This window comes from Cordyceps fumosorosea, assembly GCF_001636725.1.
Source record: "Cordyceps fumosorosea ARSEF 2679 chromosome Unknown scaffold_13, whole genome shotgun sequence".
NCBI lineage: Eukaryota > Fungi > Ascomycota > Sordariomycetes > Hypocreales > Cordycipitaceae > Cordyceps > Cordyceps fumosorosea.
Window position 1 is genome coordinate 334,314 of NW_017387313.1, and position 27,681 is coordinate 361,994.

At 55.6% G+C, this 27,681-nt stretch overlaps 14 protein-coding genes across 14 annotated transcripts; 6 read left to right on the top strand and 8 right to left on the bottom strand.

Annotated features, from left to right (window-relative positions):
- Positions 1–1,053: 1,053 nt before the first annotated feature.
- ISF_05485 (ankyrin repeat-containing domain protein) lies at positions 1,054–5,173 on the bottom strand (the record flags this gene model as incomplete). Its single annotated transcript, XM_018849090.1, has 4 exons — positions 1,054–1,304; positions 1,835–3,156; positions 3,317–4,993; positions 5,064–5,173. The coding sequence occupies 4 exons, from the start codon at positions 5,171–5,173 to the stop codon at positions 1,054–1,056; spliced, it is 3,360 nt and encodes a 1,119-aa protein (XP_018703661.1).
- Positions 5,174–5,551: 378 nt separating this feature from the next.
- ISF_05486 (FAD dependent oxidoreductase) lies at positions 5,552–7,097 on the bottom strand (the record flags this gene model as incomplete). The annotated part of the gene is made up of 2 exons (XM_018849091.1): positions 5,552–6,439; positions 6,504–7,097. 2 exons carry the CDS (start codon positions 7,095–7,097, stop codon positions 5,552–5,554), a joined length of 1,482 nt encoding a protein of 493 aa, XP_018703662.1.
- Positions 7,098–8,010: 913 nt separating this feature from the next.
- Positions 8,011–9,875, top strand: ISF_05487 (Major facilitator superfamily transporter; the record flags this gene model as incomplete). Its single annotated transcript, XM_018849092.1, has 5 exons — positions 8,011–8,080; positions 8,166–9,397; positions 9,474–9,578; positions 9,634–9,756; positions 9,843–9,875. The coding sequence occupies 5 exons, from the start codon at positions 8,011–8,013 to the stop codon at positions 9,873–9,875; spliced, it is 1,563 nt and encodes a 520-aa protein (XP_018703663.1).
- Positions 9,876–9,914: 39 nt separating this feature from the next.
- On the bottom strand, positions 9,915–11,009 carry ISF_05488 (hypothetical protein; the record flags this gene model as incomplete). The annotated part of the gene is made up of 1 exon (XM_018849093.1): positions 9,915–11,009. The coding sequence occupies one exon, from the start codon at positions 11,007–11,009 to the stop codon at positions 9,915–9,917; it is 1,095 nt and encodes a 364-aa protein (XP_018703664.1).
- Positions 11,010–11,910: 901 nt separating this feature from the next.
- ISF_05489 (Low affinity iron permease, Fet4) lies at positions 11,911–13,452 on the bottom strand (the record flags this gene model as incomplete). Its single annotated transcript, XM_018849094.1, has 1 exon — positions 11,911–13,452. One exon carries the CDS (start codon positions 13,450–13,452, stop codon positions 11,911–11,913), a length of 1,542 nt encoding a protein of 513 aa, XP_018703665.1.
- A 1,850-nt stretch (positions 13,453–15,302) lies between these two features.
- ISF_05490 (Peptidase S8/S53, subtilisin/kexin/sedolisin) lies at positions 15,303–17,069 on the bottom strand (the record flags this gene model as incomplete). The annotated part of the gene is made up of 4 exons (XM_018849095.1): positions 15,303–15,776; positions 15,835–16,091; positions 16,129–16,298; positions 16,354–17,069. 4 exons carry the CDS (start codon positions 17,067–17,069, stop codon positions 15,303–15,305), a joined length of 1,617 nt encoding a protein of 538 aa, XP_018703666.1.
- Positions 17,070–17,124: 55 nt separating this feature from the next.
- Positions 17,125–17,835, top strand: ISF_05491 (hypothetical protein; the record flags this gene model as incomplete). Its single annotated transcript, XM_018849096.1, has 1 exon — positions 17,125–17,835. The coding sequence occupies one exon, from the start codon at positions 17,125–17,127 to the stop codon at positions 17,833–17,835; it is 711 nt and encodes a 236-aa protein (XP_018703667.1).
- Positions 17,836–18,700: 865 nt separating this feature from the next.
- On the bottom strand, positions 18,701–19,216 carry ISF_05492 (Protein kinase-like domain protein; the record flags this gene model as incomplete). Its single annotated transcript, XM_018849097.1, has 1 exon — positions 18,701–19,216. One exon carries the CDS (start codon positions 19,214–19,216, stop codon positions 18,701–18,703), a length of 516 nt encoding a protein of 171 aa, XP_018703668.1.
- An 824-nt stretch (positions 19,217–20,040) lies between these two features.
- ISF_05493 (BTB/POZ fold protein) lies at positions 20,041–20,828 on the top strand (the record flags this gene model as incomplete). Its single annotated transcript, XM_018849098.1, has 3 exons — positions 20,041–20,063; positions 20,135–20,490; positions 20,581–20,828. 3 exons carry the CDS (start codon positions 20,041–20,043, stop codon positions 20,826–20,828), a joined length of 627 nt encoding a protein of 208 aa, XP_018703669.1.
- Positions 20,829–21,212: 384 nt separating this feature from the next.
- ISF_05494 (Membrane-associated, eicosanoid/glutathione metabolism (MAPEG) protein) lies at positions 21,213–21,710 on the top strand (the record flags this gene model as incomplete). The annotated part of the gene is made up of 1 exon (XM_018849099.1): positions 21,213–21,710. The coding sequence occupies one exon, from the start codon at positions 21,213–21,215 to the stop codon at positions 21,708–21,710; it is 498 nt and encodes a 165-aa protein (XP_018703670.1).
- Positions 21,711–21,837: 127 nt separating this feature from the next.
- ISF_05495 (oxidoreductase, short chain dehydrogenase/reductase family) lies at positions 21,838–22,738 on the bottom strand (the record flags this gene model as incomplete). Its single annotated transcript, XM_018849100.1, has 4 exons — positions 21,838–21,927; positions 21,976–22,279; positions 22,337–22,640; positions 22,702–22,738. 4 exons carry the CDS (start codon positions 22,736–22,738, stop codon positions 21,838–21,840), a joined length of 735 nt encoding a protein of 244 aa, XP_018703671.1.
- Positions 22,739–23,153: 415 nt separating this feature from the next.
- ISF_05496 (oxidoreductase, short chain dehydrogenase/reductase family) lies at positions 23,154–23,887 on the top strand (the record flags this gene model as incomplete). Its single annotated transcript, XM_018849101.1, has 2 exons — positions 23,154–23,187; positions 23,238–23,887. 2 exons carry the CDS (start codon positions 23,154–23,156, stop codon positions 23,885–23,887), a joined length of 684 nt encoding a protein of 227 aa, XP_018703672.1.
- Positions 23,888–24,045: 158 nt separating this feature from the next.
- ISF_05497 (hypothetical protein) lies at positions 24,046–24,864 on the bottom strand (the record flags this gene model as incomplete). The annotated part of the gene is made up of 1 exon (XM_018849102.1): positions 24,046–24,864. One exon carries the CDS (start codon positions 24,862–24,864, stop codon positions 24,046–24,048), a length of 819 nt encoding a protein of 272 aa, XP_018703673.1.
- Positions 24,865–25,631: 767 nt separating this feature from the next.
- ISF_05498 (Permease, cytosine/purines, uracil, thiamine, allantoin) lies at positions 25,632–27,206 on the top strand (the record flags this gene model as incomplete). Its single annotated transcript, XM_018849103.1, has 1 exon — positions 25,632–27,206. One exon carries the CDS (start codon positions 25,632–25,634, stop codon positions 27,204–27,206), a length of 1,575 nt encoding a protein of 524 aa, XP_018703674.1.
- Between the last annotated feature and the right edge of the window lie 475 nt (positions 27,207–27,681).

Below are 27,681 nucleotides of genomic sequence, written 5' to 3' on the forward strand. Positions count from 1 at the left end.
AAACAATAAGACACAGGGAACTGAGAAGAACTCTAACACTGGGCATGTATATGAAATAAAACTGAATAGCTACGTAAAATGTGCAATGGTTTATTGAAGAAAATTTTCTTCGTTTATACATTCTCAAATTTGGATAACTCGCTGCCGCCATCGCTTGTTTTATAGCACTGATGCATCCTAACCTTCCCCCCCTCCCCACCTTATTTCACGTCGCGGGTGATCAAGGCTGTTTGTAGCCCTTCGTTCATCGATCAACCGCCACACTCAGTCCATCTGGTAGTTCTTGCAAATACTCTCGCTGCTATGAAGACAGCCAAGAATGTATTTTATTTAGCTATTTACTGAAGAAAGATTCTGTCCATAATCAGAAACCCCCTTGCGACAAGTCGCTTGACCTGCTCTTCCGCTTCCTTTCCATCAATTGCTTCCTCGGCCAAGGTAGGCAGGCAACCTATCTTTTCAGGTTCCAGGTTCGAGCTTCTCACGTCTTCATTACGGGATAGAGGACAGCGCCGGCCGACGGAACGAAAGAAGCTTTGTTCTCGAGGAAGGTTGGCGTGGCGACTTCGACTCCTGGCTGATGGAGGCGGATAGCGTGGCAGGAAGGGAATGCAGTTTAGATAGAATTGACTCCATTTTGAATCTACCATCTATGCCAGTCATCTTCGATTGTGAACATGTGCCTTGTTCAAGCCTCGACGAGGTAGCCAGCCTCGTGCCGAACTGTCGCCAGACCCTTTTCCAAACAATAGCGAGAGAGGGCTTACCTCGCGTATGAGTCAAGAATTGGTTCATAGACGCAAAGGTAAATTCTAGAATTTCGTGCTACTGTAAGTGGTAAGAGCGGTCGGCCGCCACCGACAGCGCGGCCTGGTTCTTCCCATGACCAACAGGCTGGCCATGGTCGCTGCAAATTAGAGAGGGATGAAAACAAACAAGAACAAACATAAAAATAAAAATTAGAATTATTCTATTGTATCCTTGCATTTTCCCATAGTCTTGTGCTGTTAGATCGAGGGGACACAGCCCCGCCGGTAGCCACTTTCGAAAACATCACTTCGGAGGTATTCTTGGACGTGATGTTGGGATAGGCACGCCGAGGGGGAGCGGGCAGTAGGCACCCATCTTTTTATTACGACTGCAAGCGCCCCATTCCTTGCAGGTCATCACGTACTCGAGCCGGAGGGTGCCGTTGGCGCTCTTGTGGCACTGGAGGAGGGACTCCCACACGTGGAACTCGTCCACCGGGAGGCCCTGCTCCGCCAGGATCTCCTTGACCCGGCCTATGTTGTCCCCGGTCGGATCTATAGTTTTTGTGAGAGACAAAGTCAGCGGCGTGGAGCAAAAAAGAATGGGCTGCGCCGGCAGGGGTGGGAGAAGAGAAAGAATGAAGACTTGCCATATCGGTTATAGTGAGCAGTGCAGTATCGGTTCTTATCGACGCAGTAGAGCTTGTATGTGAGGCCGAGGGGCGCGAGGGAGAGGGCCAGCGGGACGGCGAGGGAACACGGCTTGACCATAATGACACGTTTTTGCGAAGCGGTAATGTGATGAACGGTTGAGGAGTTGAAAGGTGGAAAAACAAAAAACTTGGAATAAACTGACGTGGTAGTTTATGGTTGAGTGTTGATGGCAAATCAGGGCTTGCTAAACTCTCGCTTGTCAAGCCAACCTATGTAAACACATTGTGCCTCTGAAAGAGCAATCTACCCTATAAAAATAGGCTCTTGTAAGGCTGTAGACGGACTTGTTGCAGGGTCAACCAACAGACATATAACTACATAAACTCAGAGCATGTTGGCCTCTAGCGGCGACTCTGTAACGACACACCGACCAACAGGCTCCCCCCACTCATTCCACTCCTCCCACTCCTCCCAATCCTCGCTGCCCACGTCTTCCCAGTCATACGTCACCAGCGTGGCGCCTGCCGCCATGAAGACGCGCAGCAACTCGCGCTGCTTCGCCAGCACCTCCGCCCTGCCCGCCGGGTCCCTCTCCCGCCTCCCCCAGCCCGGCCCCGCCTTGTTGACACTGTATGCGTTCCAGATCGCCGTGGCCGCGTTTTCCCCGTGCCGGTCCACGCCGTGCAGCTCCGCGCCTGCCTCCACCAGTAGCTTCGCCACGTCGAGGTGCCCCCCGGCCGCCGCCAGCATCAGCGGCGTGTGCCACTCCGCGTCCGTCGCCTCCCTGTCCGCGCCGTGCTGGAGGAGGACGGCCGCGACGGCCACGTGGCCCTTGGTGGCGGCGGTCAGCAGCGGCGTGAGGTCCGAGTGATGCGAGTCGCGATAGCGCGCGTAGCGGTGGATGAACTTGCGGTGCGCCTCGACGTGCGCGCCGCGGGACAGGAGAAGGCCCGCGAGGTGCGCGTGGCCGGCCTGGCAGGCGAGCAGGAGCGGCGTCGGCAGCGGCGTGTCGAACCACATCTCGCGGGCGTCCGCGGCGGCGCCGGCTTCGAGGAGCGCGAGCACGACGGCCTCGACGCCGACTTCGGCGGCGACGCGCATGGCCGTCTTCCCGCGCATGTCTGCGGCTTCGACGTCCGCCCCGTGGGCGAGCAGCAGCCTGACGACCTCGACGTGGCCGCCCTCGCAGGCTGTGATGAGCGGCGTCGTCAGCTCCCTATTTCTTGCCTCGATGTCCGCGCCGCCGTCTATTAAGCACTGCACAACGTCCGCGTGGCCGCTTTCGGCGGCGCAGAAGAGCGCCGACTGGCCGGCCTTGTTCTCAAACTCGACATCTGCGCCGCACGTCAGCAGCACCTTGACCGTCGCGGTGTGCCCTTTCACTGCCGCTGCTAAAAGGGCGGTGGTCTGTTGGCATCTGTACTGGAAGAGCCACGCAGGATACGGTTCATTGACTCTGGCGCCATGACTGACCAGAAACTCGATGAGCCCGTGGTGCCCGTAATAGGCGGCCACCGCCAGCGGCGTTGCGTACTCCCCCGACGATGCATTGCGCAGCACTGTAGCTCCGCGGCGAACAAGCTCATGTACGATGTCCTCCTTCCCTGACCTGACTGCGTAGAATATCGGCGTTCTGTCCACTCGGTCCCCGATGTTTGCTGCGTCCGGCCGCTTCTCCTGATTGAGAAGCGCCTTGGCCGTCTCCGCAAGACCGAAATGCGCCGCGAAGTGCAGAGCATGCCTGCCCCCCCAGCTGGCTCCCAGAGTCCGTCAAGATCTCCACCCCCCAGCAAAGAGCTTCCCCGCAGCGATCGAGATCCGGGGTTGACTGCAGAAATTCCATCACGGTGCTGCTGAGTTGGTGGTGGATTGGGGCGGAGGCGAGATGAACCCCCCAGTGTCTGGCCGCGTACGAATGCAGCCTATCGGCGGGCACGTCGGACGAGAGGAACAGGTATGGCCGGGAGGCTGGCGGCTTCCAACTCCTCCATGTAAATAAATATCTGATGCAGGCTCTCGCAATGCGCCACTCAGCTTCAGGAAGCCACTTGTCCTGGCGCCGTTCAAAATATTCCTGTGTTGTGTAGTGGACCAGGCGGACGACGTTGCTCTTCTCGTCCACGATGACCAGACCCGCGCAAACCGATATCACGTCTTCGAGCTGCGGAATATTGTCTTCGTCATAATCCGGCTCGTTCTCTTCAATGCCAAGAGCATGTAGAAACTCCATGACCTTGAGCGGCCGTCGAGCAGACACGATCCACAAGAGCGCCTTTTCAGCAAGGACCCGAAATCCGGGCCTTTGCAGTTGAATCCTCTCCATTGTTTGATCATATGCCTGTGACAATATTTCCAGTTTCGCGGCTTCACTGACTCCGCTCTTTTTGCCCTGCTCCTCAAAGTAGCCCAGCGCAGTCCTGACGGCCTTGACGGTCAGCTTATCATCCAGCTGCGATAAGTAGACCCGGGCCAGGAGAAACATGCCATCTGCGGCCTTTGAGATCGTGCTTTTTATTTGATCCTGCAGGCTTGTATTGTTCTTTATGCAGTTAGGTAGTTCTTCAAGGTTACCGTCCAAGTAAGCGTGGACATCTTCGTCAGCGGCCCGGATATCGAGCACGATGGTAGAGCTCTGAGGGAATGCATTTTGTATCTCGGGGCTGGGACGAGAAGTTGCGAACACATTTACCTTGCCGGCCTGTCCAAGTTTAGAGAGCATGGAGATGAACTTGGCCCTACAGCTCTCGACTGTTTGACACTCATCCAGAGCGTCCACAACAACGAATACCCTTTGAAACGATGGCGAGTAAACAATGACACCGAGAAGCCTCTCAAGCTCATTTACTGATGGATGTGTGTCATTCTTCTCATGTGTACTGTGCATTGATTTAAGCGCCTCTATCGCGAGCGCATCCTGCTGCGCGAGTTGCTTCACCAAGCTTGCGAGGAGATGCGCGAGCTTCTGGTCATCATGGCGGCGGAAGTTGAGGTATATGTAGGCGGCGCCAATCCCATCTCCCGCCTGGACGTCGGACAAGAGGTGGTCAACCACAGATGCCGCCAGGATTGTTTTGCCCGCGCCGGGAATCCCAGGGCAGAACATGGCTGCGCCTGGTGTCTCCAGCCAACGCTGAAACTCTGCAGACTCCAGCAGCCATCGTCCTGTGTTGGGGTGCCGCCTGGCGATCAAGTCGCTTTGCTCACGGCTGTACTGTGCTGGCGAGAGCCAGTCTAGTATCTTTTGGCATTCCTGGTCTTCGACGTGACGTAGGAGTCTGGCCGTGGCTGTGCGCGTTATGCGAGCCTGGAAGGCGTTGAGAAGAGCCAAGCTTGCACCGATTCGCCCCTGCATAGAATGGGCGAGCTCGGGAGACCAGTTGACTCGCGCCCACGCCCGCTTGGCTATATCCTTGGACCCTGTTGGCTTTTCTTCAAGCGCCAAGTTCTTCTCAACAAGCTCGGACAGCTCGTCCAAGACATCGTGACAGCCGCCTGCTATTTGTCGTAAATCTTGCAAGTCGGCTTCTGTGAGACCGCAGTCGGAGCCGGAAACCTCAATGTCTTGCAAGACAATGGAGAGACTCCTCACCCTATCGAGGGGTTATTAGACATGCGAAAAAGATGATGTCTATAGGGTAGGTAGGTAGGTCGGCCACCTACTGATCCGCAATCTGTTGACACTGGCGCGGGGCGGTTGCGAAGCGGCGTCGCAACTTTCGACAGAGATCGATGCCCTTGATAAGATCGCCACCACCGACGCTGAAATTCATGATATCTCGACTTCCTTTTGTATAACCATGGAAGCGCTACATGGGGAGTTGAAGGTGGGAAAAAGGCAAGCTGGGTGGCAGCTGAGGCTGACTGGCTGAGGGCTGCATCTCATCGTGTCTACCGGCGCTTAAAAACGCCCAGCCCATTTGCCAAGTATAAAATGAAAAGAACTGCTCCGCCACACTTGCATCCCTGCCATGTGCATATGTGCGTGCTGAAGTTTGACGTATCACAGCGATTAGGTCACTATTCAAGTAATGGTGCAGATCGATTTCAAGGGGAGTGGCAGTATTCAGCTCTGAAAAGATGACCTAGGCAATAGCTTTTTCACCGAGATTGCGATACGCAGCGCGTCTATCAACGGTCAGTTCTTCCTCTCAGACGTACCCAGAAAGTAAACCGTTGATCGCCGTCTCAAACGACATTGATTTACTTCCCAGGCGCTCTTCGGTAATCACAAACGACTCCGGCAAGAAATCGTCAACCTCTTGTCCCAAAATCATCTTGGCGACAGCCTCTCCACTGGACCAGCACAGAGGCATGCCGTAGCCGTTGAAGCCCGCCGCAATCCACTCGTCGCCGCCGTCGCGATTCGTCGCCTCGGCTGGCAGCTTTCCCACCAGCGGCAGCCGGTCACCCGTGAAGCCCATGATGCCGGACCAGACTTTCTTTACCTCGTGCTCACTCACATCTTCCCAGCCCTTGGTGTAGCACTTGGGCAGCTTCGTACGAATATTCTCCTCGCACGGTGCGCCCACTACCGAGTCATCACTAATGAAAACCTCATTCAGCTTGGTTTTCTCGCCGCCGATGAAGATGTCGCCCGAGTCCGGATTCTGATTAGAGTAGTACAAACCGAGCTCGACGACACCGGTGGCCATGTCAAAGCTGCCGCCGCCAACCCGGCTCCACGTGAGGGCGCGGCCGTGGTTGCCAAACGCCGCAGGCGGCTTCTGCGTCGACATGGTACCGCGGAGCGGGTAGATCTTGCCGCGCAGGCCGGACAGCAGGTGCCCGGAGTAGCCGTTTGTGGCATGAAGAATCTTGGAGGCGCGGACGACGCCACGTGGTGTGGTCAGGAGGTAAGGGTGCGTGGCATTGCTTGGGTCGTAGGAAACCTCCGACACTGGGGTGTTGGTCTCGATAGAGAGGCGTGACGCATATTGCTCTTGGAGCTGGGCCCATATTCTAGTTATCAATCGATACGGCCAAAATGCGCCATTTGGAAAGAGAATAGCTCCTGAATTTGCCTTGACGTTGTATTTCTGAGACACCACTCATTAGCACACCTGAAAAAACCCATCTGGAAGAGACGTGCACTGTACTTACCGTCGCAAGTTCCTCGGCGGTTAGTATTTGAGTCTTGCCGGCCTCCTCCGTGACATATTCTTCATAGAGCCTAAAGCCCTCCTTCTCATCATTGAAGGACTGGTCGTCATCAAAGGCAATGACATCCAAGGTTCTCCGCACGACACTAGCTTCCTTGAACTCCTCAGACGAGTTGGCTAGCGCGTGCATCTTCTCAAGCGTCCTGTTTGCAAACCGTGCAATCTTGACAGCCTGCTCTTGGCCGAACCGATCCATGAGATGTTTGAAGTGGCCGGGAACGAAATTGGTGAGAAGGCCGCCATTTCGACCAGTGGCGCCGCTCGTCAGCTTTCGCGCCTCAAAGACGGTTACCGAGGATGAGGCAGAAGGTGTATTGTCAAGCAGTGTCTTGGCCATGCTGCAACCTGTGACGCCGGAGCCGATGATGGCATAGTCGGTCGTCGCGAGCAGCTTGACCGACTGCTTCTCGGACATGGACGGATGCGGGGGGAGTTGCCAGAATGCCGTTGTAGGGTTGGCACGAGGGAGTTGGGGATCGGCAAGGGCCTGGGCATAAAGCTCCTCCATTACGGCGCTGGAAACGGGAGTATCCATGGTTGGTGGGTGACGAAAGGTCAAGAAGACTAGTGTCTAGTAGCAATTGTCGGACGTGCGGCTGAAAGTGTACAATTGCCAGCGGAAACAAAGATGATAATTTGCTGACTGGGCGCTCAAGTTGGCCAGCTCCTATCCGCCACCTTATATACGCTGATGAATTCGGCCGAGAGGAAATGGCTTGGCAACTCGGCGGCCGTGGAACCCGGAGGCCCAAAAAATTCGTGGATATCTCCAACCGTGGGGTATTGGTAACCGGTAGCTGGCTTGTCAGTTGGAGATAGTCGATTGCCCCCTCCGGATACATGAGATGGCTGCGCGCTACCGGCGATATCTGCAAATTGTCATTGGTTTAGCCAGCCTCGAAACTCACACGATCCCCGGAAACCGGAGGAGCTCCAAGAGCCCCAGACGCCGGGGCCCGCGATACAACGAAGCCGGCAACTTCCTAGCTCTGTGAATGGCTGGGCCGTCTCAGGGGACGCCACTCAACCGGCAACTTTGTCGCTCTGCGATTGGGCTGCTATAGTTAGTCTGCCAGGGTTCACGCCCTGTCTCTGATTAGTAGGGCCCAAGTTTGCGGGGGAAGCGTTTGCCAAGTGGAGGGCGCCGATAACCCGCTGCCCTTTTTCTTGGCTCGAGTCAGTTTGGGGAAGGAAGCAAATATCGAGTTGTCTGTTTCCAGCACAATGTGGCTTTGGTAGCCTTCAGCTGGATTACGCGGCGTTGATAGTTTTTCTTTGTGCCGCGACGTATCGCCCGCTGAATTCTTACTTAAATACGGCCTGCTGTCGCCATCGCAAATGCGGTATTTGATATGTGGCTGATTGCTTACCTGGTCTCTCCTCGACAGAGCTGATTCCTGATACCTCCTCATCTTGCAAGCACCGACCGACCCGCGTCATCGGCCATTATGCCCCGGCCAACCCAAAATCAGGACGATCCGTCCTTTTGGGCGCCTGGAACACTTACCTTGGAGGATTGTAAGTAGAAAACCGCGCCCTCGTATCGGGGAACCCCTTCCGCCCTGTCACTTTGCTGGGAGTCACCGCTGACCCATGCCACCAGTACAATCCGCCTCTGAACAAGTCATTCTACATCCGACGCCGTCCTCAGACCCCAACGATCCCTTAAACTGGACCCCGCGGCGAAAGACGGTCAACTTCACCCTCGTCTGCTTTTACGTCTTGATGACCTTTGTCCAGCTCGACGTCGGATTTACATCATGGGACCAGTACCAAGACGAACTCGGCTTTTCCATCGACTTCCTCAATGCGGCGGCCGCCATCAACTATGCTGGTCTTGCCGTCGGTTGCATCTTCCTTGTGCCCCTCGTGCATAAGTACGGTCGCCGCCCCATGTACATTTTCAGCACCCTGCTGCAGCTCGTGTCGTGCGTATGGCTCGGCGCGACCCAGACACGCGGCGACATGATTGGCAGCAACCTGCTCTCCGGTATCAGCGGCGCCATCAGCGAGACAATTGTGCAGATTACAATTGCGGACCTGTTCTTCGTGCACCACCATGGAGCCATGAACGGCTGGTATCTGTTCGCTACCTTCGCGGGTGCGTACCTCGGGCCAGTGGCGTCTGGGTACATTGTCAACAGCCAAGGCTGGCGCTGGGTCTGGTGGTGGTGTGTCATTATTTTTAGTGTCAATCTGGTGATGATTGTACTTTTCTTTGACGAGTCCAAGTATGTCAGTATCATACAAGGTCAGCCAGGTCCCCGCCCCATCGCAGCGATAGCCAGCAACGAGTCCGGTGAAGCGCAGTGCGTTAGCGACGGGTTCGACAAGCTTGAGGCTGGCATCAAACAGGTGGCGTCTTGCGACAGAACCAAAGAAACTGTTTCTGTCGGATCCCACATAGATCCTACCATTCCCCTCAAGACTCGTCGACAACGTCTTGCCTTGATCACCAAGACTGATGGCTCGATGGCTGGGGACTTTTACCAGCCCCTGGTACTCCTGTTTACCTTCCCTGCCGTTGCATTTATTGCTTTAACATATGGAAGTTTATTGGCGTGGTTTGCTGTTGTGGTGTCTGTGCAGGCGACATACTTGTTCAACCCACCATACAACTTCTCTGCCATTGGTGTCGGTTTGATGAACATTGCTCCGTTCATTGGCACCATTCCCGCCATTTGGGTTGGTGGATACTTGAACGACAAGTCAATCATATGGCTCGCGCGGCGAAATGGAGGCATATACGAGCCTGAGATGCGACTTTGGATGTCGATACCAATGGCTTTTGTGACCCCGGCCGGCATTCTCATGTTTGGACTAGGACTTTACTATGTACGTTTGGCGATGACTTTTTCTTATCGATTTCTCACGGAACATGCTGACCTGATGTTCTACTTCTTGTTTATAGGAGGCTCCTTGGCCGCTGCTGGCTGTGGGTTTCGGTGTTTTTGGTTTCGGGCTCGTTGTAGCTGGCGATATTGGGCTCTCATATGCTATGGATTGCTACCATGATGTGAGTATCCCAATCCATATATCAAACAGTTATGCCAAATACTAATAACACGCAGGTTATTGGAAATGCCTTGGTTGGTGTTGTTTTTTCGCGCAACGTCATCTCAGTGCTTGTTCTTTTCGCGCTCACCCCGTGGATCGACGCGATGGGCTTGCGCAACCTCCACGTCATGATTGCTGTAATTTGCTGTGTCCTTTTGCTGATGCCCATCGCCCTTATCATATGGGGAAAGCGGGCTAGAATAGCAACTGCAGGGCGGTACAGAAAGATGGCTCACCGACAGCCGACACATCGTGATAGTTGACACTGTTTGCGCTTTTCAGATATGCAATACACTCAATTAATGCAAGCAGCCGCATCGGTCCAGTACATGTCTTTCTTGCTCGCTAGATCTTTTGCAGCCCAAAATGAAGCGAGCGATGCTTGTTGTTCTGTACGGCAGTATTGTGAAAAGTTGATAAGGCGATGCAATTTTTCCAATGCATCACGTCTCTCTTGGCCGTTGTTCAGCTCAAAGCATGCGACCAGGTGGGGAAGATCGGCAAATGGAATCGCACGACCTGTGACCTCCATAATCGTGTCAAGCTCCCTCAAAATGTCTGTAGCCATGGCGAGCGGTTCTCTGTCTTCGGTCCCATATGGGTGGCGTAGTCGATGTAGGATGATGAGTGCCGAGAGCCGCAGAACTTTGTACTGCGCCATCATTATCATGACCTCATGCGTTGTGCAGATACCGTTCAAATAGGTCCCCGATACCGTAGGGCTGCATTTTTCCAATACGGCCTGAAGACTGCGCAATTTTCCCTCAAGAGCTGCATCCGCTTCTTTGTGTGCTTCTTTCCGCGCCTGCTGGAACTGTTGCGCAATGTCACAGACATCGTAGAGATGAATGAAGAGAGGCGCAGAAACACCAGTAAAGCGGTCCACCAGCTGATTAAACGTGCCTGGTCTGATTCTGATGGTAGGTAGCTGGCAGTTGATGACACACTCCTCAATCTCCGTCCCGAGAAGGCACAGGAGAAATGCGGCACCATCGCAACTCAGTCGCTCAATCAAGGACTCATCCTTTTCGTACATTGAGTTAACCAGGCCTAGGATGTATTTGCATATCGGTAGGCAGCTCGAATGGTGCAGGGTGAACGTCGCAATAGCGACTCCCAGGATAAGGATCATAGATAGGTCATTGTCGGTATAGATGTTGGAGATGCGGAGCGACGCGATTGCAGCGGCTGCTCTTCTGTAGCCGATGCTTTGGCCCTGAGCAACTTGTTGCAAGCTCTTGTTTTCGGTGAGATGAGACGCACAGGCGATGAAGGCATCCTTGACGTGAGGCATCTCCGTATTGAGATGATCGACGAATGACTGAAGGTGTCGGTCGCGGAAGCTGGGGCCAATCAAGTACTTGTCGACGCTAATTCCCTTGTGTAGCATGATATCTAGGAAGTGCAATTCCAGCTGGTTCAAGTCGGGGAATAGCGTTACTCTCCGTGGGATACTGTGACTGAGGTCGTGTTGCCGCATCCGCGAAATCTGAAAGGTTGATGAAGGATTGAGAACTGAAGTGGAAGGCGATGTCGTCATAACCGGTGTTGTACCAGCTTCTCTTCTCAGCACGATGGAAGGCGAAGTAGTGCCCAACCTAGTTCGTTGCAACGGGATGCGATTGCCGGCTGGTGAGGCTCGTTTCCTACCCATTCTGGCGACGGGGCGATTGGATTCGCAGACTCGCCCCAAACGCAGGCATCTTTCACAGGATTTCATGCAATTTGACTCCTGCGGCCAACGACATCGTTCTTTGATCGCATGGCAGCGATCGCATGGCCGGGACCCCTTTGGCGGAGCCAACGGAAGGCGTGACGGGGATGCGGGGGATTGAGAAGGCGGCCTTATCATGTTCTCAAATGGCATGTGCCCATCCCAATTTATTAAGATTCATGCTGATGCAGTGGATTCACGGACAGGCTTCAGGGCGATGGTCCTCAATGCGGTTGGCCAGTACGAAGCATGTTGATGATGCAGTTGGCAAGCTGCGCGGGGGGGGCCACCCGCTCTGTAATGTGACTCTATTAGCGGATAACAAATATGGTGCGCTGCTTTTGGCGGTGGATGGATAGCGTAGTAACAATGCTACATTTTAATAGTGTCTAATTATTCAACTGTCCACGCTGTTGTTATCTTGCGACGTAAAAACACTTAATCAATTCAGATGCGAAATCAAAGACCCCATTGTTGAAAAGAGGACTGTTTTCCCGAGAGGGTTGTTGAAACCCGAAAAGCAATAAAACCAAAAGCAGCACTTCCTGGAGCCTTCGCGGAGAAAACACGCCTCTCATCACCATGCCTTTTCGCCATTCTTTCCCCCGACCATGTCGACATACGTGAGCACTTTGAGTCTGCGCAGATACATGTTCTCGATGCTTTCCCTGCGGCGGACCTCACCCAAGTTGTGCCCCGTAATCAGGATCAGCATGATGAAGCTCTCGATGACGCTGGGCGGCACGTTGCACAGGAGCTGACCGGTGACGGTCCAGCGCATGGCGCTCGCGCCGATGATGAGGCCGATGATGAGGACGACGTCGGCCATGACTACGTACTCGTGGGAGAGGAAGGCGCCCATGCGCTCCGACAGGCGCGTGCTCAGCGACGGCTTGGCCCGGGTGACGTGCTCGGCCGGGTCGGCGATGGCGGCCGCCTCCATGACAGCCACGTCGTCGAGGCCGGCCTCCTCGAACGCGGCGTCCTCGTAGCGCTCCAGCTCGTGCTGGAGGTTGCGCAGGACAAAGCCGTCGTTGAGGCCGATCAGGCCGGCGTACGTGCCGATCAGCAGCCACCAGTTGTTGTTGAAGCCCATGGCCGGCCCGATGGCCACCCACACGACGATGACGGCGATGAGGATGCCGACGCCCGTCAGCGTGCCCACGAAGTCGGCGTAGTAGAAGATGGCGCGCTGCAGGTGGCTCATCTTGGGCGCCGGCACCTCGACCACCTCGTTCGGCGCCTCGTCCCCGGTCATCTGCCGCAGGCGCTGCTCCACGGTCGAGTCGGCCTCGAAGAGCAGGTTCAGCCAGCGGTTGGTGAAGAGCGCGTGGCGCTCGCGGATGTTGGCCAGGAAGGCGAAGATGAGCACCATCAGCGCCGACGTCGCCGAGTTGATGTACAGCTGCCAGCGGTCGCTCCAGCCGCAGTAGTGCCCGAAGCCGAGCCAGACGAAGATGCCCACCCAGTACAGGCAGATGGTCACGAAGTGGCCCATGGCCGCCGACGCCTTGGTGGATGCCCGCCCGAGCCAGCCCTCCTGCGGCAGCCCCGCCTCGGCCAGCTTCTGCCGGAAGCGCTCCTCCAGCGCGGCCGCGGCCTCGGCGTCCCCGCGCGCCAGCCCCTGCCCGCGGGCCTGCACGGTGCGCACCATCCGGCGGTGGCTGGCGCTGCGCGACCGCAGGCTCGCGGTCAGCCGGATCATCTTGTCGTAGCCGTTGAGCTGCTGCCGCACGAGCAGCGAGTCGAACAGGTAGCTGAGGATTGCCTGGATGTCCGAGATCATGACCGCCCACGAGTCCGTCTGCCCGTACTTGATGCCGACCAGCGCCCACACCAGCAGCCCGGCCAGGATGAACAGGAACACGGGTTCCGAGCCCGACGCCCGCACCACCCAGTCCAGCCAGCGGTCGAGCCGCCCGTCCTTTTGCTTGTCCACGTACCCGGTCACGTTGTGCACCGAATCACCGCTCTTGGAGCAGACCTCGGTCACCTCAGCGGTCAGCTTGTCACTTCTCGAGTCGCTGCTAGGAAAGCGAGCAACGACTTGTGTGGGAGCGGTATCAGCAATCGGCCCCTTTTTGCCTGGAGCGGCGAGCCAGTCGTAAATCTTGCCCATGTTGACTGACACTTTCTTTTTTGAGCCTCGTGCTTTCTTTTTCTTCTCAGGCGTCTTTTCTTTCAATCTTTCTTGCTCTTCTTTTTTTTTTCTTTTCTGGTTATAATTTGGCTCTACTGTTCTAGACTCGGTCGTGCACTTCTTAGGCTAGGCACAACGCGATCCGGGCACCGGGTCTGGCTTCGGCGAGGGAGGTAGTTTTGTTCATCGAATTGGAACTGCGTCAAGAAGTTTAGAAACTACTCTTCTCTTCATCTTCCAGCTTCGCATATGTACCTGACTATTATGGAGGCCAGAGTTCTTCCGGAGGTGGGAAGATTGCCGTGCCGATGTGTGCACGACGAAGAGATATGTTAAAGGTCGCCAGCGTTGTAGATTAGCAGCTTCTGGCTGCTATAGGATCAAGATGTGGGTAGCAAGTGTCAAGTGAAGACGATGAAATGTGAGAGGAGGTGAGGAATGTTGGTGTAAGTGAAGAGGTACAAACTACGTAGTGAGAGCTATCAAGAGCGACCAGTCAATATATGTACTATGGACATGCCAGTAAAATTTATCTATAGCCTATGGAAACCGCATCACGTCTGGAACGGGCTGCAAATTTTCCTTGAGCCAGACTATTGACCAACCTTGTCGAGTCCAGCTGGCAATGGTTATTGTAGAGCAGGGCCGGGTAAGCGGCATAGTCTGATACTCCATTTTCTACTCTTCTTTTTTTTCCGCGCCATCGACGGCGTACAAGAAGGATGGTCTGCGGAGCCCTGTCCGCAAAGGGGAATGAGGACCAGACAGGCATGAAAATCGCTCATTGAGCGTCGTGGCTGTGCCAAAGACGATTACAAAGAGCCCCAGCAGGCAGGGCTGGATTTTCACGAGCGGTGACGAGATGAACCGTTCAGCCTGATTCGAGACCAAGGGAGTTTTCTTTTCTTGTTCCATAGTTAACTACACCTGGGGAGGTTTCATCTTCACCAACAGTCACTACTTGTTAGTCACGTTGGCTAGTTACAGACTACATTCCCGTCACTGTTTCTTTTTCTTCACCCGTAAGCTATAGTTCAGCCGATATTGTTCTGCAGATCTTCACCAGCGCAGACTTTTCCAGCTCGCCATCCATCTTCATGACTTGAAGGGCTGAACCTGCCTAGACCGGTCTCCAGACCCGGACCAAGGGTCTCGGCTCGGAAGCCAGCCGTTAGTCTCCACTCGGTGGCGCTGAAAGGCATGGGGGCTGTTGTTATTCGTATTTGTGCGATGACGGACGGATTGGAGGCTGGGTTCTTATCGGATGGTATCATTGCATGATGTCGAGCTGTAATTAGCCTCGCTTGGACTGTAGGTGAATGTTACCATGATGCCCAATGGGGTCACTTTGCGGTCTTTCCCCGCCTTGAAACATTCTTCTCTGTATGGCTTATGCAGTCGGGCAGTTTGACCTCTACATGTGGCTGGTATTTGCCGACTACAGGGATTATTCGCTCCTTTATTAAGCAGGCTGTTCAGAAACGACACGATATAAAATGATAAAACGCACTTTCGCTAATACATACTACCAGAGGTAACAAAGAATTCGGGGCCCCGTCTCGTACTTGATTGCGATTGTTTGGGAAGCAGGAGGCATAGTCATTGACTTAGGAAATTGGGAGCCCTGCTTATTTGTTTCAAGGTGCAGCAACCGACCGAGGGCTACCAACGAGTATCTAGCGCGCCTTATTAATTTGACCTAGATTCGGCCTGCCATTCGCAACAATTCACTGTGATACTCAGTAATGACGCTGGAATCGTTCTGTAAATACTCTGGGATGACCTACCAACTTATTGGACCTGGACTTTTACTACCAACAACCGAACTCTCACTTGACCGTGAAATTGGCACCCAAGTCGAGGAACTTTCTGAAGAGGCTGGACGTGTTTTCGTCGCGGAGCTCGTCCAGGCGGGCGAAACGGTCCAGGGAGATGAACCGCGTATTTGTTGTGGATGGAGCCATGGTGCTTAGATAGGCCATTATGTTGGTGTAGGCGGGCCGGTTGTTGGTGGCGAGAGCGCGGACGACGTTGTTTCGTATCTGATAGAAGAATTGGCCTTTCCTGGTATTTCCATCAACATTCTCCTCAGAGGTGAATTCGTGAAGGGTTCTCAGGCAGGCGATGAGCAGGCTGCAGACGCCGGCGGCAATAGCGGTGGCGACGGAGCTACCGCTGATGCGCTCAGTCGACGAGGCGAGGAAGGGAATGGCGCTGACGGCGACGTCCTGGCTATTGATGCAGAAGTCGTATTGGTTGTCCTTCTTGCTGGCCGCGTCGATGGTGTTATCGTCCCAGTCATGCTGCAACTTGCCATACATGTTGCAGCTTGCCATACATGCTGCAGCTTGCCATACGCACAATCGTGTTGTCGCTGCTGGCGCTGCTGAGGCATGCGGGAAATACCTTCGTGCCCATGCGCGCGCCCTCGTCGTGGTGGCTGCAGACGACAATGATGCTGGCCTTCATGGCCCTCTGCACAGCCTCGTTGAACGCCCGGTGGTCCTCGGTCGTTGTGAAGCTCATGGAGATAATGTCCACATCCTTTTCGATGGCCCAGTTCACCGCCTCCGGGGCGCGGGCCGCTGAGTAGCCGTAGTGGCTGTCGGCAACCTTCGCTACAAACAGCTGGCACAACGGGTCGATGGCGCAAACCAGGTTCGCCATTTTGCGTGCCGTGCGGGTTCGACGCGAGGTACCACGGGCTCACGCGGTCCTGCTCGTGCACGAACGACTTGCCGTCGCAAATGCGCGCCCACAGGTTATCAGCCATCAGAAATTCTTGGCTATTCAGATGCTGTTTGCTGCTGTTATTGTTCTTGCCGCTGCGACCGTGTACGTCGTCGGCTGGCGCTTCGGGGCGGCTCGGGCTGGCTGTACCTGGTGCACTTGGCGGGTCCATACTGAGGATGCCGTTGTCGATTATTGCCACTTTCGCTGGCTGGATCTTGCACGCCCCTTTCCTCCAATGTCTTGCTCGTCTCCTCATCCTTGTCATCCCTGGTGTTGATAATGTTGCTAATTTTGCCGATTTTATCGTCAGTCTTGTCGGGTGTGTTATCCTTGGGCTTATCGGGTTTGTTATCCTTTTGCTTGTCGGGTTGGTTATCCTTTTGCTTGTCGGGTTGGTTATCCTTGGGCTTGTCGGTTTTGATGTCCTTGGTCTCGTTGTTGTCAATGCTGCAAACAAACGGAATGCTCTCAGGGTCGCCATGCGGCCGAAAGACGTTGAGTGAGAGGTCGAGGATGCGCCAGTCCAGCTCTTCGACTCGAAAGCGCCTGACCACCTCGGCAATTTCGACCTCGTCATGCGGGTGCGCCATGCGATCTGGCACACGAAGCGTGATGACACGGCGCACACCGTGCTCGGCGAGCCACTCGAGCATGTCCAGGATCTCCCTGTGTGCGCGCTGCAGATGCGACCGCTGCCTGTTCTGTGCGGCAGGGGCCTGCAGCTGCGTGCTCAGGTCGAGCACCGGGAACTCGGCATACCGAATCGTCTCCTCGTAGCGAATCAGGTTGTAGCTGTGCCTCTGTCGCGTCATTGATGTGACAAATTCGGCCACGCTCGTGCCCTCGATCAGAAGACGAGACATGATGATACTGCAGCACGCGCTTGCGAAAGCGGAAACCAAAAGACGGGCTGCCGGAATGGGTGCCAGATGGCCGCGGTACGCCGTCGCATGCGCTTCCTGGGATTGGTCTCGGGACTTGAACGGCACGTCTGTGGTATCGGTCCTGCGCGACCTCATATGGACCGTGCTCGCGGCCCAACCAAAGTTGCAGAAGCACCTGGAGGAGGCGGTGCAGGCGACAGACCGGCGCCCGCTGCTCGGTGGCAACATCAATGACTTACAGGCGCGGTACGCCGTGCTGGGCACGTCGTGTGACTTTTATGCCATGCTGGCCCTGCTGTGCAGTATCGTTGGCGACCCGGAGTTTGCGCCGACGTGTTTTGTCCAGGACAGTCTCTGGGCCTATCAGCCTCGCCGACTATCCATCTCGGAGGATACTGACGGACAGTACCTGCTGCACACTGAGATTGGTGTCTGGGTGCTACCATCGCTGCCCACGGACGGTAAAGCCGGCCTACAACCTTCCCCTCGTTACCCCTGCAGCGTCGTCCGCACCGGCGCCCACATGGCCATCCTCTGGCAAACCCGCTTGCTCACCAAGATTCCCCCGTTATACGCCCCGTTTCAGCCCTATTATTTTGCAAGCTTTACATGCGAGATCTGCACTGTTGACGGCGGCACGAGTGGTCTCCTTGTCGGCACCGATGCGGGTCATCATCTTCACCATTTTCGGTTTCGGGGTAAGGAAACGATCGCGGAGGCAACGGGAGAAATGGACTTACCATAGTATGAGGCAAACGAAGTACACTAAGTCCTACTCATAAGATGAAGTCAACTTTGAGTAGAAATCTTTTCTAGACCCTAAAATGAAGCACAGCGGAATGATGATAATTCGTAGAATTAGCTATGTTGAAGTTAATGTTAAGATTAAGTACCCTAGGAGAAAGCTCGAAGCCCCTAATAGTCGCCTAGAGTTTTCCTGCCAAAACCCACCTACAGTACATATGTATGTATGTACGTACAGTACATACATAACAACCCTTCCCAATGCAGGTGGAAGAAGACGTGCGACTGTGGCCGAAATACAGATGCAATATAAATGGGTTAGACTGTGATAATGTATGGAGTATTCTTATCTGCTCCCTCTACCGGCTCTATGAGAATTTGCGCAGTGGCAGCAGCATCATTCTTGGGGCAAATGAGTCCGACTAGTTACTGCTTCTAGCCGCAGTCAGTCGTGGCGACTGGCCGAGATGGCAGACCCTGAGGGCGCGCGGATGTTATTCGACGCGCTATTCTGGCGAACTTTGTCGAGGCGCTCGTCGACGCGTCTAACTGGAAGATTGAGTAAGAGCTGCAACGGGACGGCACCCATGCATCACAAGTCGGCGATAATGATGATTACTAGCTTTTCCTAGAAACAGCCCCAAGATGTCGAACCTCTAGAGAGCGGGAACGCTCTACCTACATACGTGTAAATAGTATGGACGGGACCAATGCAGTGTCCAGAAAAATGATCACGACACCGATGGGGAATCCGTATAGTGTATGGCGGAAAATGGAGGGGGTGACTGGAGTCTAGATACATACATTGCAAGGTGCAGAGGACGCACCTTGTTCTTGCACCACCAGTAGGCGCACCAAGGCTTGATCTAGCTTGGCAGCGCATACTTTTCCAACGCTGCAATGTCCTGGTCGAGACAATATCTGCCAGTAGGGAAGCGCCAAGATGGCATAAAGGGCGGCACGGGACTGCCGATTCGACCAGAGAAGCCAAAGTCGATGAGGATCAGACGACCATCGTCGGCCTTCATCATGTTGCTCGGGTGGAAGTCGCCATGGCAGTAGCCTGCGCGATGCAGCAAGCTCAAGGCGTCCCTTGCATCCTTCCGCCGAGTGTAAAGCTCCCCCGGCTCCAATTTCGTGAGCTCCTTCATGCGATAGCCGTACAAAATGCCGTCGCAGGTGATGGGGTTCTGGTCGAAATCCACGACGGGGACTCCCAGCTTCCTCAAGTCGACGAGTATGTGGAATTCGCGTTCGATCAGTTGGAGGGACAAGGCGTCGTTTGGATGGGCCAGTTTGAGAATGGGAAACGTAGCATCATCGGTGGCTCTTATGGAACCATGAGAGCCGTAGTCATGGAGCGTCGATGACTTCCACATCATGCCCAAGCCTGCGGCTAGAGGCACCGGAGTGACTTCGATGTTGGAGCCCAACAAGGGAAAAGTCGCAAGACCTGGAAAGCCCGGGGAGCCGGTCCATCTGATTGAGAACAAACGAGAGTCGTACTCGACCAAACATTGGTACGAGCCCCGCGGTTGGGCGGCATTTTTAGGGGGGCTCGTGAGCTTTGCTTCGGCGCCAGGAATAAGATGCATAGATGGGATGTTCTTGGGTTGCTTGATTCGAGTTGTTAGGTTACGTCTGGTGAATCCCGGCAAGAGCAGGAAATGATGTCTAGGGGACAGGAAACGATGATGCATCTCCAGGTGGACAGAGTTTTAGGCAGCGATTTGTGCAACCCATTATCGGGTTGCCACAGAAAAATGAAATGAAATTCTATTTGGGCTCAGTAGTAAAAGAAAGGCAAAATGAGAAAAAATGTTCAAACGTTGACTTTTATCTAGGCACGTTGATGATGTCCACAGAGGAACAGCACCGAGGGAGTCCCATCAGTCCGAGGTGCTTTCGAGCTCGGCATTTAGAAAAGCAGTCACGTATGAATACGGGTTCTGTTATTCCCCAAAGTGAATGCAGAATTGGATGCACCCAGCCACGTTAGGCGCTGGCAGCTTGAACTCCCCGTTTGCACTGTCATCACGGGAGTCATGAAAAGCTGCATTTCTTTGCCGCCATGTATTGTCCACCTCGTGAGCTCATGTATCTCTCTTCATTTCCATTCCCTTGCACTCTCTCTACCCCGGCTCTCCTCAACCGATTACATACTTTTTCGTCTACGCTCGAGCACAGAGCTTTCCGTCTACACACCATGGCAGAAATCACACTCGACGAGTAAGCCCGCAAGCCCCATCCTGATTTCCTATAGCTAACCGAACAGCATCCTCACCGCCAAAACGTTACAGGTGCCTCGTCGGCCCGGAAAAGAAGGAATTCTTCATCCACGCCTCTCTGGTGACCAGCCAGCCCAAGGTGCTGGACAAGCTGGTCAACGGTCCGATGAGGGAGGCGGCCGATGGCTGCACCGTGTGGGAGCACGTCGACACAGCTACGTTTGTGCGATTTGGGCAGTACGTGTATACTGGCAACTACGAAGGCGAAGCGTCGTCCGAAGAAACTGGAGTTGAGCGGTTGGTCAAGGCGGTAACGGTTCCGGATGAGGAACCTGCGGAGGCACAGAAACAAAACTTCTCTGATGACTACTGGACTGGGTCGATGGTTGCAAAGTGCAAATGCAACAAGAAGAAGAAGATGGCTGAACGTATGGAATGACCCTTATGCTCCTAGGTTCGGGCTCAACGACGCCGGCCCGGCCAGCCGCGAAAGCGCCTGGTCCAAGTTTGAGTCTCAGCGCTCCTACAGCTGCGGAATCGCCAACCCACACTATGCGCCTGGAAACCCAAGCCGCTTGTCCTCGTCTGCGGCGTCCTTCTCTCGCATGCGCGTGTGCACATGATGGCCGAGTACTACCAGGTGCAGCCCCTCGCGCAGCTCGCTCTACACAAGCTTCGCCAGATCCTCTGCAAGTTTACCCTGCACGACGAGCGCATGGGGGACGTGGTTGGCGCTGGCGGCGGCGCTGGTGGGAAATATGATTGAGGGGCAAAACGGAATCAGGCAGGGGGAAGACGAGGAGATGATTAAACTAACCATCACAGTAGCTTCTAGTGCGTTCGATGGGGAGATACCCCGCATAATTTATTGCTCCGAATTATGTTTCACGATCCTTCTCGGCAACGCGGACGGATCACACTGGTGCTCCGACCGACCGGTGGACCACCGGCGCCCTCACCACAGGAATAACCATGTCCGCCGGGATAATCATGTCCGCCGGTATCCACCCTCACCGGGATAAACATGTTTCCTTTTCCACCGCCGCTTCGGCTTCCGGTATATATTGACACGAGATGCGCAATCCATCATGGACGCCCAGCTGCATACAATCTATTCAATTTCTAATAGGCACCTCCTCACAACCGCACAATGCCTTCCCTCTCCACCATCTTCGGCCTCTCCGCAGCCACCGGCGATCCCAATTTGATGGTCGCCGAGTACCTCATCGCCAACATCCTGCTCTCGCACACATTTTCCTCCGCGCGCGTCCTCAAGATGCGATTCGGCCTCGACAACCACATCTCCCCGCGTGCCGACCTCGAGCGCTTCGGCCCGCGCGCCGTCCTCGAGGGCCGCCTCAGCCAGGCCCAGCTCGACATGCTCAAGCGCAACGAGGCCGCGCACGGCAACTCGATGGATCACCTGCCCGTCTTCGCCGCGGCCCTGATCCTCGCAAAGGTCGCGGGGCTGCCGGCGGCGGACATCAACTACGTCGGCCTGACGTACACGCTCACGCGCATCGCGTACGTGGGGAATTACTTGGTGAGCAGCTCGCTGCTGGGGGCGTCGTTGAGGCCGGTTCTGTGGTGGACGGCGAATCTGCTCTGTCTGAGACTTATTTGGCGGGCTGGGAAAGCTTTCAACTGATGTTGTTGTGCATATTTCGTAAAATACACGTTCTTAGATAAAAATTAAAGTTAGATTGGAGTTGAAAAATTGATTACACACTATTCATAGCCCAGAGTAGAGTCCCTAGCATGCATCAATCCATCATCTACCACGTCTCGCAAAAGGGCCTCAAGGCAATCTCCGCGGTGCTGTGAGCTAGCGGCTGTTGATGCAAATGCCAATAGCTGTCTGCGATCTACACTCTGGCGTTAGAACCGAACCATCCATAGAGAAACAAACTTACGGCAGTGGGGTCCAGCTTCGCATGCCACGAGGAAAGCGGCTTCAGCACCCACGTCAGAGGCATCCTAATCACGCCGTCAATGATAGCATGCGCAACATGCACACCCTGCGGCGCAAACTCGTCCGCTAGCGCCAGCACCAGCGCCCTCAGCGCGTGCTTGGACACGGCGAAGGGCTGCAGCCACGCGTTGGCCTTGACACCCGCCGTCGCGCCCGTGTATAGCAGCGTCGGCACCAGGGCTTCTTCTCCCTTGGCGTTGAGGAGGAGCGGAAGCGTCAGCTTCGCAAAGAGATATGCCCCATGCCTGTTTCCAGGCTCGTCAGCGTTCGTCTTCAACGATGCCACATCAGGTTATACACACAGCGTGATGTTGAGGGCGTGATCCATGTCGCCCTGCGTCTGCCACAGGAACGGCTTCGGGAATGGACGGCTGCTCGCGTTGAAGACGGCGGCGGCACAGGTCGATCCAAAATGGTCCTTGATTTCGCCAAATACCCGCTCCATGTCCTCTTCGTTGGCGACGTCGACCTTGTAGCTCACGGCCGTGCCGCCTTCGGCCTCGATCTCGGCAGCCAGCTTGTGGGAGAAGTCCGGCGACCGGGCGAGCAGCGCCACGGGATACTGCTTGGCGAAGCGCCGCGCGACCGCAGCGCCGGTCCCGGCACCTTTGAATAGTAAGAAACGGGAGACCAAGAATGGTCTTGGGGACGGGGGTGTAAGACGTACCAACTCCTGCAATGATTGCGTAGGGCTTGGAGGTCATGTTTCAGAAAATAATGATCAAGTATCAACAGGCGGTCAATTTGATCAAAAGCTCAATGGATACGTATTAAATCATGTGTCTCCGACTAAGACAATTAGTAAATAACTTACAGAGAGACCCGGCCGTATGACCCCGCGCCGGCCGGCGGAGTCGACAAATCAGCTCCGCCCACGGCTCGGCTGTCCAGGGGTCCCCCGCTCTCGGCCCCGCTCACCCGAGGTCGGCTCGGGCGGATCTTCTCATCATTCCGTCTTCCACATGTGGCTATATACAACATGGCGTGACATGACAGCAAACAATGCCAAATAGTTGTCGTTGTTTTAAAACAGCCATGAGAGGAAAATAGGCACTTTTACTTTGTAAACATCACGAACACGCGCTATCGCCGATTTCCTCGCTGTATTGCAAGGCTGCCATGGCGTCACCTTTTATCATCGTTTTCGCTGCGGGTATGAGAATCATTTCGCCAACATCAAACTGCAGTACTAATCAGAAACAGGCGATGATGAAGTAAACCACCAAATCGCCCGCCAGTTCGCGCCTCGCCACCCCATCGCCTTCCTCTGCCCGCCCTCGCACAACCTCGCCGCCGCCGTCCGCGCCGCCCACGCCGCCGGCACCGAAGCCGTCCTCTTCGAGACCGACCTATCCTCCGTGCCCTCTGTGCAATCCTCCATCGCCGCCGCCGCCGCCCACTTCGGCGCCCAATCCTCCGCCGCCGCCGCCGCCGCCATCTTCCAAGTCCGCCGCACCCCCTCCGCGCCGTTCCTGACGCAGACCTCCGCGCAGTTCCGCGAGGAGACGTCGGCGCAGGTGGCGAGCGCGTACGCGTTCGCGCAGGGGGTGATGCCGCTGCTGACGCGCGGGGCGGGGAGCGGAGAGTTCCCGGCGACGCTGGCGTTCGTGGGCTGCGAGGGGAGGTCGCGGAGCGATGCGGTGGTGGAGGGCGCGCTGGTGGCGCTGAGTCGCAGCCTGGGGAGGGAGTACGGGAAGAAGTACATTCACGTGGCGCACTTGAAGTTTGGAAAGGGCTCGGCGGCGGAGGGCAAGGTGCGCGAGGGTGAGGAGAGGGATGTGCGTGTCGCGGAGACGTTGTGGCACTTGTACACGCAGCCATTGTCTTGCTTTGCAAATGAGCTCACCATCTGATGCCGTCTCTCTTTAATTAGAAATTTTGTAAAACTTTAATGTAAAAGGGTTGCATTCAGTTATCGTAGAACATTGATACAGAAGTAAGGACAGCTCGCTCTACACACTATGTAGTACATCTCGAAAATGCAGTCGGTCGAAATCTCAGCGCATCGCCTTTAAACCACGGCGGCGATGTTGTTATCAATAAACCGATCCGCCTCTCTCTTGAGCATCAAAATGCAGCTCGCAACCACAAACGCCTCCATATCCGCCGCCCCCGCCTTGTCGTCGTTCTCCCACCCGTGCAGGTCCACCATCAAGCGCCCACCGTTACCTCCCGAGTAGCGCACCGTCCCCGGCGTCCTCAACTCCGCGCTCCTCACCAGCTGCGCCACGCGCGCGCCGTCCTTGCTCCTCTCCATCACCAGCAGCGAGTCCACGCCGTCGCCCGCCGCCCTGCGCTCCTCGTGCCCGCCGTAGCGCCACTGGAACTTGCCGTGCGCCGCCGTGTCGAGCACCTGCGCGCGCGAGGTCAGCGACCGGCTCCGGACTGTGACCTCCTCGCCCGGCACGGCCTTATCGGCGAGCAGCGCGGCGTCGACGGTGACGCGGGCGTTGGCGGGCAAGATGTGCATCTTGGGGTGGCGGCCGGGGCCGACGCGGTAGATGGTAGAGATGAGGGTGCGGTCTGGGTCGGAGGCGCGCACGAGCGCGCACGAGTTGGAGCTCCGCTTGCGGCGCACGGAGACGTACTCGGCCTGGCCGGAGTCGGCTCGGTAGACGGTGATGTTTTCGAGCGTCTTGCCCGTGAGGGCTTGGTTGGTGTCGTAGCCGATGGCGTGCACGTCGAGGGTGCTGGTAGGGAGGAAGCTGCTTGAGGATGATGAGGCGCCGCCGCCGTGGCCCTCTTTTTCACCGGCGGAGGACTCGGAGTTCCAGTGATCCTCAGACTTGGACATTCCCGCCTTGGATTTTAATGAAGCAATGAGACCCATGTTTTGTGGTTTGACTTTTTGTGATAAATTGTGTTTGTTTGTGTGCTTGGTATGGGTCTTTTTGGTAAACATCGATGACAGAAGTCTGCGGTACTTATAGTAAAGCCAGAATGTGAAGCTGGTGAGCTTACTCACGCCATCCAGGCACATTCGTAAGTGGCGTAGGTAACATCATCAAGGCCGACTAGCTACTGATTGGCGATTCGCAAGGCTGTGTACACTGCTCAGCCACTGGCGGGCCATTGACACTGGATTTGGGCATCGGTAGGATAAGGTTGGGCCTACTCATCGCCCCGAGACGGACCCTTGAGCCTCAATTTCTGGGGATGATGAAATCATGACTTCCTATTTGGTGGTTGGAAGATGATCAAGTCTGACACTGGCCCGCTTTCGGTCAAGGCCGGGCGACTGGGCAACTGGGTGGCTTGGCAGCCTCTTTTAGCCACCGAAAAGCCCACCAAGTAATACCGTACCTGAATTTGAAAAATAGAATCATCATCTCCAAGTATGAATTACATTAATCGAGTACGAAGCATCCTTTCGTTTCCTGCTCTCGCGACTGGCCATGTAACCCTACTCCGGACTACGCCGTAATTGGTGATGACGGCCCACACCGCCGGTCCGTAGTCGGATGGGCGCCCAAACGTCGCTGACTCCGAGCTGTGTCGGGAAACCCCTTCTCTCTTTCTACATCATCACGACAGGCATCGCCGCGGCTGCCCACAGGTCGTCATCGATCCGCGGGCCGCTACGACGAAAAAAAAAACATGGCGGATCCCGAACTCGGCTGCCTGGCCGGCGACCGTGAAAAGGACCCGAGACCGCCGCCGCCCGTCGACGAAATCACCACCACCACCACCACCGACGATGCCTCCTCTCCCTCCCTCCCACCACCGCGCGGTCTGCTCGCGCGCCTGCGACACCTCGAGGCGCGCATGGACCACCACCTCGGCATCGAGTCCGACGCCATCGAGCGCAAGCGCGCCGAGGACCGACAGCGCGTCGTGCCCCCGCGCGAGCAGCTCTCCATGGCGCTCCTCTGGGCCAGCGGCTGCATGAACACCTCGTGCTTCGCCACCGGCTTCCTCGGGCGCCAATTCGGCCTCGACCTCCGCCAGTCCCTCCTCGTCACCATCCTCGTCTCGCTGCTCGGTGGCGCCGTCGTCGGCGCCGCGGCCACGTTCGGCGCCGCCACCGGCCTGCGCCAGATGAGCGTGTCGCGCTTCTCGTTCGGCTGGTGGCCGAGCAAGCTCATCGCGGTGCTCAACTGCGTCCAGCAGCTGGGCTGGGCCGCCGTGTCGTGCATCACCGGCGGGCTGGCGCTGACCGCCGTGTCCGACGGTCGCGTGTCGCTCGCGCTGGGCATCGTCGTGCTGGCCGTCGCGGCGTGGCTGATCGCCCTGGTCGGGCTCCACGCCATCCTGGTCTACGAGCGCTACGCGTGGATCGTCTTCTTCGTCATCTTCGTGATTATCCTGGGCGAGACGGGCAGGTACGCGGACGGCGCCACACCGGCGACGGCGACGGGGGCGGACCTGGCGGGCGGCGTGCTCAGCCTGATCGCCGTTGTGTACGGGTCCAGCGCGTCGTGGGCGACCGTCGCAAGCGACTACTACGTCCACTACCACGCCGACGTCAGCCGCGTCAAGGTGTTCCTCATGACGATGTTTGGCATCGGCGTGCCCACCGCGATCGGCATGGTCGCCGGCTGCGTCGTCTCCTCGGCGCTCAACGTCCGGCCGGACTGGGACGCCGCGTATCAAAAAGGCCTGGGATACGTGATACAGGAGTCGCTCTACCCGCGCGGCTTTGCCAAGTTCCTCCTGACGCTCCTTGTGCTCTCCGGCATCAACACCAACGTGATCGGGATTTACAGCGCGTCGCTGTCGTTTCAGCAGATATCGAGACCGTTCTCCCTCGTCCCGCGCCTCTTGTGGATGATCCTGTCGCTGGTGTGCATCCTCGGGTTGGCGCTCGGCGGACGAGAGCAGCTCAACCAGTACCTCCAGTCGTTCCTCTCTCTTCTAGGCTACTGGTGTACCTCGTACATTGTCATCCTCCTCGAAGAGCACTACATCTTTCGCAAGGGTGACTTTGGCAACTACGATTTGGACGGTTGGAATACCCCGGCCCGGTTACCTCTTGGAATTGGGGCCTCGGTGGCCTTTGGCCTTGGAGTTGTAGCGTGGTGCATGGGGATGAGCCAAACCTGGTTCATTGGCCCGTTGGCGAGGCTCATTGGAGACAGCGGCGGCGATGTCGCGAATGAATTCACCTTTGTCGTGACAGCCTTGAGTTATCTGCCAGCAAGGTATATAGAACTAAAGCGGTATGAACGATAGATTTAAGACTACTAATAAAAACAAAATAAGCGGTATAAAAAATGCACCCAAAGATACAACTGTCATTTTCGCAGCGAAGCGTAAGTATTAGCTGATGTCTGCCTCAACGAATGACGCTGGTAATAATGAGGAAGTAGCCATTTGTGGGTTTTGATAAATTCAATATTTTCCTCATCTTTCTTATTTTCAGCATCATTCTCATTGTTCTTATCCCTCTTTATTTATTCTATTTCTATATCTGTTGTAGGACTCTTTAACACTTCGCTTGTCAACTCTAGGGTAGCTGGATTGGCGTACATGTATCCAAGCTGTAAGATGTCTCCAGGCGCAGCATTTTCATGCCAACATCACAAGCGACTTCTGAGCTCACTGAAGTCCCGCCGTTTTTTTCCACAAAGTAAAAAAATATTTCCCATATCTAAAGTCCATGTTTAACACTATCAGAATGATGTTGTGAGGCCCGACCGTCTACTCC